The sequence below is a fragment of the Mangifera indica genome, chromosome 1 (assembly GCF_011075055.1).
Source record: "Mangifera indica cultivar Alphonso chromosome 1, CATAS_Mindica_2.1, whole genome shotgun sequence".
In the NCBI taxonomy this organism is placed as follows: domain Eukaryota; kingdom Viridiplantae; phylum Streptophyta; class Magnoliopsida; order Sapindales; family Anacardiaceae; genus Mangifera; species Mangifera indica.
In genome coordinates, this window is record NC_058137.1 from 29,181,277 (window position 1) to 29,197,848 (window position 16,572).

Consider the following 16,572-nt stretch of genomic DNA (forward strand, 5'->3'; position numbering starts at 1 on the left):
CTGAAATTTATCCATCCAGTATAAACGCCCCAACTGAAATCTCTCTCTCAGTAATATTTTGCTTCTTTTCCAATTATTACACAAACTCTCACATAAACAAACGCTGCCTTCGAAGCCACCCTCTTTCATTGATTATTACAGCTTTTCAGGTATGTTAAAATCATATGCATTTCATATTAATGTTCTTCTTCTTATTCATATTTTTGTATTTATTCTTTCAGTGAATATGTTTTGTTTGTTTGATCATCTGGGGTTGTTTCTAAACAGTGAAATGTGTAAGTTGAATCTGAAGACGAATTTTTTGATCTAAAGTTTTGATTTTGAAATCAAAGTTGTAATTTTTTTGTGTAATCCATTGATTGATCTGTGTGTTTATTTATTTAGGATTGAGTAAGTTTTGTTGATTATGTTGGTGAAGAATCTGATTTTGAGTTTTGTTTGGATTAATCTGTGTGTGTACACGTGGCTGTGTTCATGGCAATGTGTTTGTTTGGAGATGACTCAGCTTGTGTTTTGTGTTTGGTGTTGTTTTGCAACATGGGTTTGTTTTATCTGCTTGAATGAGAACAAAAATAAGAAGAAATGGGGTTGTTTTATTGTACACGTAATTTGAAGTGTGAGCATGTATGGCATTATGTTTTTAGGATTTATTCTTCTTTTGGACAATTTTAGTGATGCATTGGATTACAGTTACCATGCTTGTTATACGATTTTTTTTTGTTTTCACGTTTTTGGAGTAATAATATTGATTTGTGGTTATAGTTTTTGTTGCAGTGAATTTGAGGTTTATCGGTTTGCTTGAGGTGGCATTTTTTATTGTGGCCTCACTTTCTGTTTGTTCATGCTTTGCATTTGTAGGTATTTCTGTTAAATGGATTCTAAATCAGTTGTCGACATGATAGAGGCCTCCTCAGGGGTTCATTTTTCTGGTTTTCATATGGATGGTTTGGAGGCTAGAAGTACAGTAACTGAGCATGCAACAACTTCTACACCTAAAAACATGCATAAACAGCCTTTTGTCATTGGTAAGAGTTGCTTTGCATGGTTTAATTTAAGAATCACTTACAACATTTGGTTAAATCTAACTCTTTCAGTAGTTAAACATGGTTTCAGTATTCAATGTATCCTCTTCGGATTAACTTTTTAGTAACTGAAACATTCCATTAGAACTTGAAGTGCTTGATTGTTTCTGATAATTAGCATTTACTTTATAGTGTTTGTCCACCCATTGTTGTTTGTGAGATTTTTATAGGTTTGTTAAACCTCTCATTAATATAAATGATTGTCTTTTACACAACCTCCACTGTTAAGCAATAAAGTAAAAAAGGCAAGCTTGGTGCTGCCCTAGGCTTTACCTCAGAAACAAGAAGTAACATAAGCAATATGAAGAGAACAATGTGAGAAAGATGACATGGTTCCATCTAGGTTGGATGCTTGCTGTGTCATGTTCTGCAATATATGGAAATAAGTTTTTTGGTATGTATGATGTAAACCTGTTTGCTTGCTTTGACATGTGCTTGGATGGTTTCTGTGTCACATGCTGATAAAAGTTAGTACCAGAAGAGCCTCTGAGATTTGGTTTTACATGGAGTAATGGAATTTGTTTGGTTCTGTCGAGTACTGCTTTGCACTTGCTAAATTGTTGGCTCTGCTTATTTTCTAGTGCATTACTTTGTCTATTGCATTATGAAAAATAGGTAGCTTCTTGTCATTTATTCTAGTTCTGACTTTAATGCTTTCTTCTTGGGGTAGGAGTTGCTGGGGGAGCTGCTTCTGGTAAGACTACTGTTTGTGATATGATTATTCAGCAGCTTCATGATCAACGTGTTGTGCTGGTTAACCAGGTAAGGTTTCTCCTGATACGAATTTTTAGATTTCTTAATTACCAACCACAGTTCCTCTGTTTTGGACTTCTCTTTCAGATTTTATGTTTTAGTTCAATTTTTGCAATATCTTGATGCTTAAGATAGTCTGAGACTTCAGAGAGCTATTGCCGCCTCTCCATTTTCCATTAACTGAACTAGATATTTGTAACAACTTGGTAGCATGGAACCAATGAAAAGTAGAATATTGCTAGTGGTGACCTTAACAAGTGAAGTTATGCTGAATACAAACAATTTATCCCTTTAGATTTAGATTTCATTGTGGTTCTGTATTCATACATGTTTACCTTGTGTTTGAACTTCTTTATAATAAAGAATATATATACATACATACATACATACATACATATATATATATATATTTGGCTGTTTGTTGTTTTCTGGTCTTGTCTTAACTCTAATATGAGGAGTATAATCTCTTGGTCTTTGTGAAACAATAAATAAAGACTTGACCTCTGTTTGAAGTTATTTACTTTTTTTTGTTTTTATCAGATATCATAGTTTGCTTGAGACATTGTACATAAGATGGGTTTTTTTTTTTTTTTTTTAAAATGTGGTAGGATTCCTTTTATCACAACCTGACAGAAGAGGAACTTGCTCGGGTTCATGAATACAACTATGACCATCCTGGTGAGCGTTTGTGTAACATAAATATGATCTTATTAGGGGTCAATGATCCGTGCTGAATTTTCTTGTAGAAGCTGGAACTTGGCATCAATGGTTGATGCAAGTGCAGAAGCATTGTGCATATCTTGCCTCATGCAGTCATCTTAGTACTTTGTTGTATTATTGTATCATTTCCTGAAACATGGAATTGTTATGATATATATTTTGCAATTCATATAAGTTGGTTCAATGGCAAAAGATAGGCAAATTGAACTTTACTAGATTTTTAACGGTAGAAAAAGTAACCGAGTTCTCTTCTGTACATGCTGTTTCATTCCTGAGCTTCTGCTTACTTAGACATATCTTTACCTGATATTACTGTTACTGTCAGATGCATTCAACACTGAGCAGCTGTTACAGTCTATGGAGAAGTTGAGGCATGGAAAAGCAGTAGATATTCCAAACTATGACTTCAAGAGTTATAAAAACGTCTTTCCGGCAAGAAGGGTATATTTCTATTATGGTCCATAAAAGCCATTTGACATGTAATTGCCAATGTTTTCTGCAAATTCCTTGCAGATGTCATAGATATGGGTAAATACAATGTTTGGTTTTCTGTTTTTCCCCTTGAAGAGTTGATGCAACTCTTCCATACAACTGCTGCAATTCTCTCATATTTTTGTATATACCTCTTTCTTGCATATCTTTAACAACTATTTAGTGAGGTCTTTGTCTTTAGGCTATGTAGTGAAAAGCTGTTATAAAATGTGCTTTCTCCCCATAGTTTCTGCTTCTCTATCATGCACCAATAACTCTGGTTGCTGTGTATCATCTGCAGGTTAATCCTTCTGATGTTATTATTCTGGAAGGCATACTTGTTTTCCATGATCCGCGTGTCCGAGAGTTGATGAACATGAAAATATTTGTTGATACAGGTTGTTTGTTTTTTCATCTACATAAATAGACATTGATTTTAGGATATTACTGTTACTAATGGTAGTAATTTTTTTACCTCTATATGTTTTAGAAAAGGGAGTGGTACTGGATCTTTTTAAAGGCATTTTCTGTACCAAGTATAAAGCTGTTAATAGATTGGTTTAAAGAAAGCTACATATGGAGCATTGGCAGAGTCTGTTGCTCGTAAAAGATGGGATTTTGTTCAGCAGGATAAATTACTATTTTTACATATCTGGGATTCTATGTATTAGGAAAACTAACTTAATAGTTGATGTGATGAGCTTTATTCAACCTGTATTTGATTCCTGAAATTTACTTCTTTCGGCACCTGACGTAATACAAAAGAATTTACTTGGTACCTGAAACAGAAGTGCTGAACTGCATGGGCTTCACTTTGGTTTCTGCAGATATTTTCATATCAAATTAGTGAAACAATTTCTGCTGATGTTTCATCAAGAGATCACTGTAAATTTTAGGAATGTATTTAAGTGACTTCATGGTGTTACTAAGTTGGGCTATCACTTTACATTCTAAACTTTTCAGTGCAGATGCCGATGTACGTTTGGCAAGGAGAATAAGACGTGATACTGTTGAGAAGAGTAGAGATATTGCTACTGTACTTGATCAGGTTAGAACTTTCAAGTCTGTTTATTGCATTAGAATGGACTTTTATCTCGTACTGTGATGATATATATTGTTGGTATGTTATTGATTTTAGGCATCGTGCTTTATCAAATTTATTGGAAATAGACGGGAGCTTACTTCTTGAATTTATGGCTTTATGTTTAGAGAAAGTTTTATAGCATCCTAAAGACCATACTTATTTTTATAGGTTGTGCTGATAAGTTCTCAAATTAAATATGGATTTTGTTATTTAATTTGTCCTATCCTTCAATTGATGTCAAAATGTTATACTCTAGGACGTTAAAAGGTTCCAATCTTTCTATTAATACTATTTAAATTTTCTTATTTTTGCATAATTATCAGTTCTTCACAAGAAAAAAGGATTTCCTTGCCTCTCTGGATTCAAACTAATTTTTTTTTTTTTAAGTGGTCTTTGGCTCACTTTAGGTTTTGAAATAACCTTTATTGATGTTAATATTTGGTTAATTTGATGCAGTACTCAAAATTTGTGAAGCCTGCTTTTGACGACTTTATACTTCCAACAAAAAAGTATGCAGATATCATTATTCCTCGTGGAGGAGATAATCATGTGGCCATTGATTTAATTGTGCAGCATATTCGCACAAAACTTGGCCAGCATGATCTTTGTAAGATATACCCTAATTTGTATGTCATTCAGTCAACATTTCAGGTATCACTTCTTTATTACTTTATACATTTTCTTGATATTTTTGAGTTTTAATATTTGCTGCTGGTTTCATGCAGATTCGGGGTATGCATACCCTTATACGTGATTCTCAAACAACAAAACATGACTTTGTCTTTTATGCTGACCGTTTAATTCGATTGGTGGGCAAATGTTACTTTGTTTTCATGGATTTGCTTCATGCTTTCCTTACTCAATAATAGCTGTAACATTTTTTTTTTTGTTTATTCATCAAGCTTAGTGCACTTTTCCAGGTTGTTGAACATGGACTGGGGCATCTACCTTTTACGGAAAAGCAAGTGATTACTCCAACCGGTTAGCATTTGTTACTCAATTTTGCATTGGCGATCTTCCTTTTTTTCTCTTTAGTATGGAGTATCAAAAATCATCTTCTTCTTTTTGTATGCTTACATGAGATTTATATCTTATCTTGTAAAATAAGAATTGTTTATACAGCCCACAACATATTAATAATTTTAGCTCCATTTTTCTCAACTTGGTTTTAGCTTGAGTTATTGGAAACGGCAATACTAAGGTCCAAGATAAATAAAAATATTGTTACTGTACTTTTTTTGGTATGTGGAGACTGTAATCATTGTTGCTGCTTTACAAAATTCTCTTTGTGTTGGGCATGCAGGATCTGTATATAGTGGTGTAGATTTCTGTAAGAGGTTATGTGGTGTCTCTGTTATCAGGAGGTACATGTCAAGTCTCAAATCTTGAAATGCACTGTTCAGATTTTTTACCACTCATATGGAAAACCAAATTTTTAGATGTTTGTTTAGAATATTAGATAAGCATACAACAATATATATCATGGATCTAAAATAGTCAGTAAAAAAATTGTCTCCTTATCTAAATTGGTGACAGTGTGCAGTTTATCTGGTAGTGTGAGTGCTTGCTAAGTTTACTTTTTCCTTGTTTGAAGAAATACTAAAAATTCTAATACATATTATTTTTTAGAAAATATCTTGTTGGAGCATGCTGGGGTCCATGTACCTTCTAAGTTGGAAAGACGAGGAACTATTAGATATACTTATCCTTCTCATTGGTCATTTATCATATTTGGTGTTGATGGCATTGATATAAGAAAAAGTTTTGTGGAAATGATATACCAAGGTGGCGGTTGTACAACGGTAAAACAAGATTTGACTGTTAATAACTATTCATAAGTGTAACTCTCTCAGCTTGCTGCTCCGTTGATATAATTATACCTACTTCACCATTAACTTCTTGTTTGTGTTATGATCTCCTTTATTTTCTTTTCCTTTTTTGTTTTTCCTGATTTTGTTTTTCTTGTTTCGCTTTTCATATGAAATACTCCTTTTAAATGGATGCAAGTGGTGAGAGTATGGAGAATGCTTTACGAGCATGTTGTAAAGGTATCAAGATTGGGAAGATTCTTATTCATAGGGAAGGTGACAATGGTCAGCAGGTATGCAAAGTTTGTTCCTTCTTTTCCTTGTGTATCTCTGTGCCTGTATTAAGTTCTTGACTTCTATTGGTGTAATGTATTTGCAGCTAATCTATGAGAAATTGCCACAAGACATCTCAGAGAGGCATGTATTACTATTGGATCCTATTCTAGGGACAGGTTTGTCTATTTTCATGGTGGAGAATCTGATTCTTGTTATTTTTACATGCTTTACATTTTTCACTTTACAACACCTTCGTTAATGCTTTTGGTTTAGTACACGTTATAGCACCGTGTATTTTCATCTGCAAGTTCTTACTCTGATAAAGGGTAGAAGCTGACTGTCATTTATTTTGCCTTTAATCTTTATAGGTAACTCAGCTGTTCATGCTATTTCTTTACTTATAAGCAAGGGTGTGCCAGAAGCCAACATTATATTTCTCAATCTCATATCTGTATGTTAAATCAGTCTTTTTAATTACTGTCTCATTCAATGTTTCCTTTTGGAATTCCATTTCTGATGACTTTATTTGGAGATATTCTCATCCATGCTACGATTTTTCTCTGAATTTCACCAGGCACCTCAGGGTGTGCATGTGGTTTGTAAACGCTTCCCTAGAATGAAGATTGTGACTTCTGAGATTGATATTGGTTTGAATGAAGATTTCCGTGTTGTTCCTGGCATGGGTGAGTTTGGAGACCGGTATTTTGGTACAGATGATGATGACCAACAAATGCCAACCTCTTTTTCCCCAGCACAACGGTTTAACTAGCCTGCCAGTCATTTCTCAGATCATCATCCGCAGAAGTTTTGGACATTGTTAACTTTGTTGTGTGGGCATCATGTTTCCATTTATCAACAATTTTGATTCCGTCATTCCTAGAGTTTCATTTTTTGGATCTGTTTTTTCTTTTTGAAACCTTCTGAGTTACATTGGGGATGTGTGATTATATATCTTTCAAGTTCATAAATACAAGAACCTACCAGGGCTTCAAATACCAGCACTCATTACCTAGTGGGAACCATCTTGTTACATTTTTCTTTTTTGCCTTTGTTATACTGCAACTCAACCCCCATACAGAAATTCCTTTGCATTTTCTTGTCTTATGAGAGCATGGACATAACGTCAAGCTGCTTGACAAGCCTCCCTTTGATATATGTATTTATTAACCAGAACATTTATAAAATTCCATGTTACATTTTTGAACCCTGGATAGAAATTTCGCTTATTCTTTGAATTTGCCAATCTGGGTATGCATTAGATTCACCTGTAATGCTTGAATAAAAATTTTGTCTATTAAAAAAAAAAAAAGCACTTGTGGTTGAGGCCTGAGATGCTGAAATTAGTAGCATTCATAAATATCCTTTTTGTATATTATGTAACCGTGTTGAAGGATGAGCTTAGCTTTTCCACACAATATTTTCAGGTGTAGTTTATATATCTAAAACGGATGAAGGCCACTTGGCTAAGAGAGTGATCACTCATTGCTTTATCCAAGGATGATAACCTTTGTTGGGCTAATCTTTTGACGCGTGTTAATGCGTGAAATGGCTTGGATTTTGTTGGTATATTCCTTGGCAGCTGATCTATATAGAGTGGTGCTTGTGTAGTCTGTTTTGGCATTTTCGTCCTCTTTCTATTTATCCATCCCACTCCATCACCTTAACCTTTAACCATGTCTGCCTTTGTGGGGAAGTATGCAGGTACTTTTTTCTCCTTTATCTCTTTCTCTGTCAGCTTTTGAGCTTTCAAAAGATCATTCTCATTCTTCAGTAGGACTTGATGTGCGTGTTCATTCTTAGAATTGAAAGGATGAATTTGGGCAATATATGACTGGTTGGTGTACCCTTTTCCCTAATAAGAAACTTAATATTGTGGCCTGAACTTTGACTTTCCAGATGAACTTATCAAGAATGCCAAGTACATTGCCACTCCAGGCAAGGGAATTCTGGCTGCAGATGAGAGTACAGGAACCATTGGGAAGCGTCTGGCGAGCATCAATGTCGAGAACATCGAATCCAATCGTCAGGCCCTCCGTGAACTCCTGTTCACCTCTCCTAATGCCCTGTCTTTCCTCTCAGGAGTCATCCTGTTTGAAGAAACCCTTTACCAGAAAACGTCTGATGGGAAGCCCTTTGTTGAAGTCCTCCAGGAGAACAATGTGATTCCAGGCATCAAAGTTGATAAGGGCACTGTTGAATTAGCTGGCACAAATGGTGAGACCACAACTCAGGGGTTTGATTCTTTGGGAGCGCGGTGCCAGCAATACTACAAGGCTGGTGCAAGGTTTGCAAAGTGGCGTGCAGTGCTCAAGATCGGTGCCAGTGAGCCATCTGAATTGTCAATTCAACAAAATGCACAGGGATTGGCTCGTTATGCTATTATTTGCCAGGAGAATGGATTGGTCCCTATTGTTGAGCCTGAGATTTTAACTGATGGAAGCCATGACATCAAAAAATGTGCTGCTGCAACTGAAACTGTTCTTGCAGCTGTTTATAAGGCTCTGAATGATCACCATGTCCTTCTTGAAGGCACTCTCCTGAAACCTAACATGGTCACTCCGGGCTCTGACAGCCCAAAGGTAAATTTTACAGCTTCAGAAAGTCTTTTTTATGGTTTTAATCTGTAACATAAGAAAGTACAGACCTCTAACATTGTGCCTTTTTTTCAGGTACCACCAGAGGTGATAGCAGAGTACACAGTTGCAGCACTTCGCCGGACAGTCCCACCAGCGGTGCCGGGGATTGTGTTTTTGTCAGGTGGGCAGAGTGAAGAAGAGGCAACAGTGAATCTAAACGCGATGAACAAGTTAGAGGTGTTGAAGCCATGGACACTTTCATTCTCATTTGGTCGAGCTTTGCAGCAAAGCACACTCAAGACATGGGGTGGCAAGAAGGAGAATGTGAGCAAAGCTCAAGAGGGATTCTTGGCAAGGTGCCAGGCCAATTCTGAAGCCACTCTTGGAAAGTATACTGGCAGTAGTGCTGGTGGATTGGCTTCTGAGAGCCTGTATGTGAAGGGTTATAAGTACTAGACTGGAGGTCTCCCTCTTCCTCTCTCTCTCTCTCTCTCTCTCTCTCTCTCTCTATATATATATATATATATATATATGAAAATTTGTTATGTTGAATGTAGCTTTGTATTAAATTTTCTTCCCTTTACTGTGCTTTCTGCCTACTTTTGTCACATATCAATCACCATTGCCCACACAAGGTTTCGGAAAAATACAAGTTCCCACCTCTTAAATTCTTAAACCATAATTTTCACCCAAATCGTAACACTGCCAACAAAATAATATGCTGAATAAATTACCATATAATCTGCAACAATTTTATTTTTTCGCATTTCATGTTTTGGATCTTGATTGTCTTAATGCGATTCTAATAACATCACAATTGAAAAGGTGATCCAAAAATCTAGTAGAGGCCATTTTTTCATTTTTTCTATTTTTAAAATTTAGAAAACTGAAATAATTTTTGTATTTTTTTTTTATCAATAAAACTATATATATAAATTTTTGAATATATAATTGAATAATTAAAGGTAAAGTACTATTTAATATCAATTATATATCCAATTATTTACTAAAAAAATATTTACTTTAATAGTGAAAAGGCTTTTAGATGCATGACATCTGTCATTACTTCAATAATAGGCCAAAAGGAAAACTTAAATAAGAAGGTTACAATTTGATTGGAGGGATTTATTGCATGAATTGATATCCACTTATACCAATCTTCAACACCGCCTTTTCCTTTTCACATACTATTAAAAACACCAAGAGATTGACATTAATCTCTGCATCAGAAGCTCAATCTTTCCATGGCTCACACCTTCAAGTCTTCCACTTCTACCACCAGGTCCACCACCAACACCACCACCAGGTCCGCCACCACCATCACCAGGTCCACCACTAAGCCCATCACCAACAAAATAGACCATGATCAAAAACAGAAGAAAGTTGTAACTTTTTCACCAGCATCCAAATCTCTAACCAGTCAAGTCCACCACCACCATCACCACCACCACCACCACCACCACAACCACCACCACAAAGCACCAGAAAAAGCCCTCACTAAACCAAAGCCTAAACTAGCCATGGCACATGCCGCGGCTACCACCAAGGCCACCACCACCAAGGCCACCATCAAGTTGGGAAAAGGAGTAGAAGTCAAAGTGACAACCAAAGAAACAGCTTTCAAAGGTGGGAAAGTAGCTTATATCACTTAATTGCATGCAAGTTCTCACTTTATAAAGGTATCAATTAAATTTTTTTTAATGTAGGTTTAGAAATTTTCTGTTTAATATTTCTTCAGTTGACAGAATGATATATTTTGTTTTCATATTCCGAAGTCGATGCTGCAGATGTGAAGGAATCTATAGTGGGTTCATCATCAGATCTTGTAATGTGTTGGGAGAATTATGTATAAGTTTATTTTACTTTTGGTTGTAGCAGTTGGTGAACAAAATAACATCTCTTTTATAATTGTGGTTTCAATCAATGTTTTTAGATTTAGATGGATTGTTGCTCGTAAATCGTAATGGTATGCTTCCAACAGCCTCAACTCCAACAAATTTGGCAGGCTTGAAGGACTCTCATGGGATGGAATCATCAATTAATCCTCTAAAATTTGTAGACAAGAGGTGTATTTTTTTAAGGCTTATACTTTCTTCAACTTCAAATGGAAGTAGCCACCAATAAACTTCGGTTGAAAGTAAACAATCCCAATAGAAAGAAAAAAGTTTAATATCTCTGGAACAACATTATAAGTGAAACGTCTACTTCCGCACCAACAAAACACAAAAGAAAAGTTAGGTGTATATGGACATCTCAAATCGCATAGAGATGATAAAAGATCATTAATCAAATAGCATATAAGCTCTTAACCAAAATTATCTTGACAGTAACAGGCCAAATCAAATATACATTACAAGTAATACTTCATCTCTACTAGCATTACCCTGACAATAGAACAATCACCAGCAGCACAAGAATGACGTACATAAAATCTGGGAATTACCTGGTTTATTCATGTGGAGGACGATTTAATCGGAATGTTCTCACCATTTGAAAATACATCTTCTGCTCATGATAACACAAGATATACAAGCCTTGGTTATCTATAGGATAACAAAAAACCATACTTCGCTTGGTCTTTGAATAGAAAACCTCAATATACTAGTATGATGATTAGCATCAAATTATTCCCAATCTTGATCACACAGTTGATGGAAAATACATTCGAATAAACACAACTGTAATATAAGCAATTAGAAACATAGAGTAGCATTAGATTTGAATATGATTAGTAAAAACGTTGGCATCAGTACATTCGAAATGCAAGCACACAAATCCTTTTCATTTCCATTTGGCACCCTAACACCTAACTTTCTCAGATGCCTTAGCTTCCTAAGCTCATTGAATACTTCAGAGTTAATTCGGACAGAACCGACCTTCTGCAGATCCTGTAAGGAGCCAGACCCCTTTGGCACTTTTACCATTTCATAATTAAAATTACTGTCATGTCAAGACGGTATATCAGCAAATAACGGAATTTTCTAAGTTTATTGATCCCAACGGGAAGCTCAGAGACAAGAGAACACTTCAAATTCAAGGTCTCTAAATTCAAAAGCTTACCAATGGACTTGGGAAGTACTTCTACTTTGGTATTTTTCACACTTAAGTAGTGTAAATGGAAGAGACTTCCCGCTTCTTCTGGAAGATACGCCATAGGGCCACCTTCAAAATCTAGAACTTTTATGAGCTTGAAATCCGCAACAAGTGTCGTTACCAGAACGTTGGGCATTTCATTAGCATTGAAAAGAAGGACAGAACGTATCTTTGAGTCCTTGATGCTTTGGAGATCACTATCATTACTTCCTTGTATTGCAATGCATCGAGTTTTACTAGAAAGATGCGACTCATCCTTGTTCACAACTCTAGAGAAGCCCAAATATTCAGTCCTTCTGAGGATGATCTCGTGCATCAGACCATGGACTCGACAAATTCTAGGTCTTCCTGTAAAATCTCTCTTTACCACATGAACCAAGCTTCTGTTAATAAGATCAGTCAAGAATTCTTCAGCTACTTGTTCAGATGTAGAGCTTTTGGAGTATGGAACCAAACCCTCAGCAATCCACAGGCGAAATTTTCTTGCACAATTAATTGAATGGCTTTCTGGAAACAAACCGAAGGACAAAAGACAAGGTTTGAGGTGATGAGATAGACCGTGATAACCTTCCAATAAACTCTGTTGCAACCTTTTAAACGGGAATCCCTTCCAAACTGTGTACCCAAGCCATCAAGTAACTTTTTCCATTCATATGTTACCATGTTCTTATTTGAGAGCAGGCCGCCCACGGCAACGACTGCTAGTGGTAAGCCTCCACATTTCCCAAGGATGTCATAAGACAATTTCTCCAACTCTGGGGGACATAAACAAAAGGTATTAGATCAGCAATGCCCCTGTTTCTGGTAGTGAGCATAATTCTACTTTTGTTGTTCTCAATTAAAGCATATTCTACATATCCCCAAAAATCAGTTTTCCACACGTCATCAGACACAACCATGTAACACGGCAGTGTGGCCAGCAGATCGTTCTCTTCCATTTTGTCCATCTCTCCGTGAGTTGACCCTGTTACACGGTTAAATTCTTGTATAGTTTTCCTTAGTATATCCATTTTGGTGGATTCTTTCCCAACCGTAATCCAACCCCGGCAGTCAAAATGCTTCTTCACAGTATCGTTGTTATAAATTTTCCCAGCAAGAGTGGTCTTGCCAAGTCCACCTTCGCCCACAACTGCAACCACTGAACGGTTGGATGTTCCACTCACCAACAATCCAATCAATTGGTCTCTAGTGGATTCGATGCCCACAACTTCAACGCCTGGGATGAAATAAGAACCAACACGAGAGTCATGCGGTACAATATCTCCTGTCCCACTGCTTGATTCTTGATCTATGGACCTGAAATTATAGCTTTCCGCTCTTCTTTGTATATCTAATCTCATATGAAATTCCATGGTGCACCTTCAGTTCATCTATGAAGCAACACATTTTACAAAGGAAATTTTTGAGACATTTGCCATCATGTTCATGATGCTTTGCCTGATTATGAATGTACTCATTTAAAACATCTTCAATGTGATAAGCTTCTTCCCTCACTTGTTTTACCCAAGTACTTGTGAGACCTCCATTGCTTCCTGCTGCTTCTTCGGCTGCTGCCCTTGCATCTGTGTCCCTGAGGAAAGATCAAATGATCTCCAGTTCTTTTTTTATGCTTGCAACTTCTTTCTTTACACTTCTCAACAACTTGGTCTCTTGGACAAGCAAGTTAGCCAAGGTTTCTATTGCAAATTTCACTGTAAACTCTGCCATAGCTCAAAACCTTTTTCTTGTTCATGCCATCTTAAATGGATGCAATGTTTGATTGATGTGTTAAGAAACCAGTGGATTGACAAAAGTGTGATAATTAAAAAAGATTACATAATAAACTTACAGGATTATCACATCAGTTTGTTAAAAAATACGTTGTCTATGTAATATTATTCTATTATAAAGTGTTGAAACTATCCTAAAGCTTTGGGGCGTTCAAAGGTATTAATCTCTATAATGTACATATTTGCACAAATACAGTTCTATGGAAAGAAATTCACGAATAAAAAAAATACTGGATAACAAAATTCATTAGTAATTTGAAGGAATCTAAGAGTTTTGATTACTGGGGTTAATAGAAACAAATTTTGAAGGTATTAGAAGGGCAACTTGTGCTGCTTCAGATCAAGACCAAATTTACAAATAGGAAATTGTTACTCTCAAAAATGACCTTTCACCAGCCACTATTATTTTGCCTGAATTAGATAAGAATGTAAATAAAAAATTAAAAAAAAAAGACATATGAGGAAAAGAAGCTTTGACTTGATTATTGAGCTATTAAATGATTAAGACAACAGTACCTTGAGAGTTCAATATTAAAATATTGGTATGATTTTGTTTTTAAGTTGTACAATCTATAATCAATTTTCTGTTATCATTTCTTAGTAATATAGTATGACATGCATATTCAACTTTTCTTCTGTACTTTACTGACATGAGATTTGCTTGAGAGTATTATATATTTGAACAAATCTTCAATTTCTGAGGTTCTTGCTTCCACTGGAACTTCTGCCTTGACAAGGCTGTTGACATGTTCATTCACACGTTCCACCCGACGTTTTCTATCAAAACTCGAAAGGGAAAATGCATTAGCTCTCCCATTAAGAAAATAAGAGAAAAGGCAAACTAAATCACTTCTTTAATAGATTAAAATGAAGATGACTGTTAGGTTGCTGAATATATAACACTAATATGCTCTCTAAGTCTGATCAGAAAAGGGTATTCAGCTGTCTCGGTGCATCCGATGTCGCTCCTCCTTTACAATACACAAGGCATCAAATTACTTAACCAAATGAAATCAAACGATATAAGCAACTTGCTAGTGATTCAATAAGTTGGCTTTGAAAAATGAAAATTACCTGAAGAAAGCAAACTATTCTAAGTTAAATGTGGTCACCGTCTGGGCCGGATGCCTTTCCAACTCAGGGCCTAATTGTTTATCAAAGCCCATTAAATTTTTCCTCGTAGTTTTTCTCCCTCTCTCTGTTTTCCGGACTCGTCGAAATAGAACACAGCAGAAGACCATGGCTTCTTCTTCAATCTCATCCTCTCTTCGTTTATTCACAACCAAATCAATTCTCACACAAAAACCCCGCAAAAGCATCTCTTTATTTTACAAACCCCTCACTTTTTCAAAGATATCACTTTATCCCCTGTTCGTCTGCCGCTCTTCAGCCTCCTCCTCTCTTCAGCCCGTGGAACAGCTCCCTCCAAAGCTCCAAGACATCATCAAGCTCTTCCAGTCCGTGAAAGAGCCCAAATCCAAGTACGAACAGCTCTTGTTCTACGGAAAGAATCTCAAACCGCTTGATACCCAGTTCAAAACGGGGGAAAATAAGGTCGAAGGTTGTGTATCTCAGGTTTGGGTTAGAGCTTATTTTGATGAGGAGAAGAATGTTGTGTTTGAAGCTGATTCTGACTCTGTTTTGACCAAAGGGTTGGCGGCTTTGCTCGTTCAAGGCTTGTCTCATAGACCTGTGGAGGAGATAGTTAAGGTTTCTCCAGATTTTGTGGTGCTTCTTGGTTTGCAACAGAGCTTAACTCCTTCTAGGAATAATGGGTTCTTGAATATGTTGAAATTGATGCAAAAGAAGGCGCTTGAATTGTTTCTAGAGGCTGAGAAGGCCAAAGGGTCTGTTGAGGGTTCCAATTCTGGGCCGAAAATTGAGGGTAGTGGTAAAGATCCAATTTTGATTGATGATAATAGTATAAATGCGAATTTGGAGGGGAACGCTGAGTCAAATGTTGAAACGACTGAGAAATTGGAGACATTAGGGAGTAGAGGGATGAGAATAAGGGACAAATTGGAGAAGGAGCTGAGGCCTGTTGAGTTAGAAGTGGAAGATATCTCATATCAGCACTCTGGGCATGCTGGTGTGAGAGGGAGTGATGGAGAGACACATTTTAATTTAAAGGTTGTGTCTAAGGAATTTGAAGGGAAGAGCTTGGTGAAGAGGCATAGATTAGTTTATGGTTTGTTGCAAGATGAGCTGCAGAGTGGGCTGCACGCATTGTCAATTGTGGCAAAGACTCCATCTGAAGTTGAGGGGAGATGAATTGGTTGTAAAAGTCAAGATTATAGGTTCATTTCTATATTTTGCTTTGATTTATTTGAAACGACGGATTATTAAAAGAAAAGGTTTATGCATTGATGAGATATATGAAACGAATTATTTTAATTTGATTTGTGATGTGTACAATCAGGTATTATTAGATAGTTAAGTTCAGCTTATTTTTCTTGGCATTTCCGTTTATTATGTTTTAAACTGATTTTTTACTGTAATGTAATAAGGATATCCTCCACCAGAGAAATTTAAATTCTGGTGAAGTTGGTGAAGAATATCAACAAATCATTTCTTCTGCATCTTGCTGGGTACTTCAACTTCTATTTGTAATATGATCTGAAGCTTTTCTATGAAGTGAATCCATAAGCAAGTTTATTGGGGGAAGATCTAGTTATGGCATGCTGCTATGCTCAGATGACCTTTTGTTGTTAGAAACTTCTTTTATTCCATTTTCTCCAGATGTTGGTTAGTATTTTCTTGTACAGCTCTTGTTCTGGCCAAGTCTCCGAGTATGAGCTAATGCAGGATCTAAATATAAAGACTTCGAATGATAATGTACTAAAAGCAGATTGGGTAAGTATATATTCTTGGTCATGTGAAGGATCTGGTATGAGATCCAATGCTTGCTTTCATTTACTACTTATTCTTGATATAAACTGA

At 36.2% G+C, this 16,572-nt stretch overlaps 3 protein-coding genes, 1 long non-coding RNA gene and 1 pseudogene across 4 annotated transcripts; 4 read left to right on the forward strand and 1 right to left on the reverse strand.

The window, feature by feature from the left end:
- On the forward strand, positions 1–7,192 carry LOC123214772 (uridine kinase-like protein 3). The gene is made up of 15 exons (XM_044634753.1): positions 1–149; positions 859–1,025; positions 1,753–1,844; positions 2,444–2,513; positions 2,881–2,996; positions 3,328–3,424; positions 3,995–4,074; positions 4,567–4,761; positions 4,836–4,919; positions 5,031–5,091; positions 5,414–5,474; positions 6,118–6,211; positions 6,298–6,370; positions 6,563–6,645; positions 6,769–7,192. The coding sequence occupies exons 2-15, from the start codon at positions 872–874 to the stop codon at positions 6,961–6,963; spliced, it is 1,455 nt and encodes a 484-aa protein (XP_044490688.1). The 5' UTR covers positions 1–149; positions 859–871; the 3' UTR covers positions 6,964–7,192.
- Positions 7,193–7,651: 459 nt separating this feature from the next.
- On the forward strand, positions 7,652–9,369 carry LOC123214782 (fructose-bisphosphate aldolase, cytoplasmic isozyme 1). The gene is made up of 3 exons (XM_044634766.1): positions 7,652–7,895; positions 8,091–8,773; positions 8,864–9,369. The coding sequence occupies exons 1-3, from the start codon at positions 7,868–7,870 to the stop codon at positions 9,224–9,226; spliced, it is 1,074 nt and encodes a 357-aa protein (XP_044490701.1). The 5' UTR covers positions 7,652–7,867; the 3' UTR covers positions 9,227–9,369.
- Positions 9,370–9,726: 357 nt separating this feature from the next.
- LOC123214788 lies at positions 9,727–10,690 on the forward strand. Its single transcript, XR_006501897.1, has 2 exons — positions 9,727–10,449; positions 10,546–10,690. It is a non-coding gene; the product is annotated as an uncharacterized LOC123214788 (long non-coding RNA).
- A 773-nt stretch (positions 10,691–11,463) lies between these two features.
- Positions 11,464–12,494, reverse strand: LOC123199564 (annotated as a pseudogene).
- A 2,326-nt stretch (positions 12,495–14,820) lies between these two features.
- LOC123223988 (sufE-like protein 1, chloroplastic/mitochondrial) lies at positions 14,821–16,211 on the forward strand. Its single transcript, XM_044647476.1, has one exon. The coding sequence runs from the start codon at positions 14,872–14,874 to the stop codon at positions 15,901–15,903; it is 1,032 nt and encodes a 343-aa protein (XP_044503411.1). The 5' UTR covers positions 14,821–14,871; the 3' UTR covers positions 15,904–16,211.
- Positions 16,212–16,572: the final 361 nt, after the last annotated feature.

What these genes read in the sequence shown, in the direction of transcription:
- LOC123223988 (XM_044647476.1), top strand. Translation starts at nt 14,872, where the DNA reads ATGGCTTCTTCTTCAATCTCATCCTCTCTTCGTTTATTCACAACCAAA.
- LOC123214772 (XM_044634753.1), top strand. Translation starts at nt 872, where the DNA reads ATGGATTCTAAATCAGTTGTCGACATGATAGAGGCCTCCTCAGGGGTT. An exon ending in GTGTTGTGCTGGTTAACCAG is followed by an intron (nt 1,845 to 2,443) that starts GTAAGGTTTCTC and finishes AAAATGTGGTAG; the next exon opens with GATTCCTTTTATCACAACCT. An exon ending in GGATCCTATTCTAGGGACAG is followed by an intron (nt 6,371 to 6,562) that starts GTTTGTCTATTT and finishes TAATCTTTATAG; the next exon opens with GTAACTCAGCTGTTCATGCT.
- LOC123214782 (XM_044634766.1), top strand. Translation starts at nt 7,868, where the DNA reads ATGTCTGCCTTTGTGGGGAAGTATGCAG. An exon ending in CTTTGTGGGGAAGTATGCAG is followed by an intron (nt 7,896 to 8,090) that starts GTACTTTTTTCT and finishes TTGACTTTCCAG; the next exon opens with ATGAACTTATCAAGAATGCC. An exon ending in CGGGCTCTGACAGCCCAAAG is followed by an intron (nt 8,774 to 8,863) that starts GTAAATTTTACA and finishes CCTTTTTTTCAG; the next exon opens with GTACCACCAGAGGTGATAGC.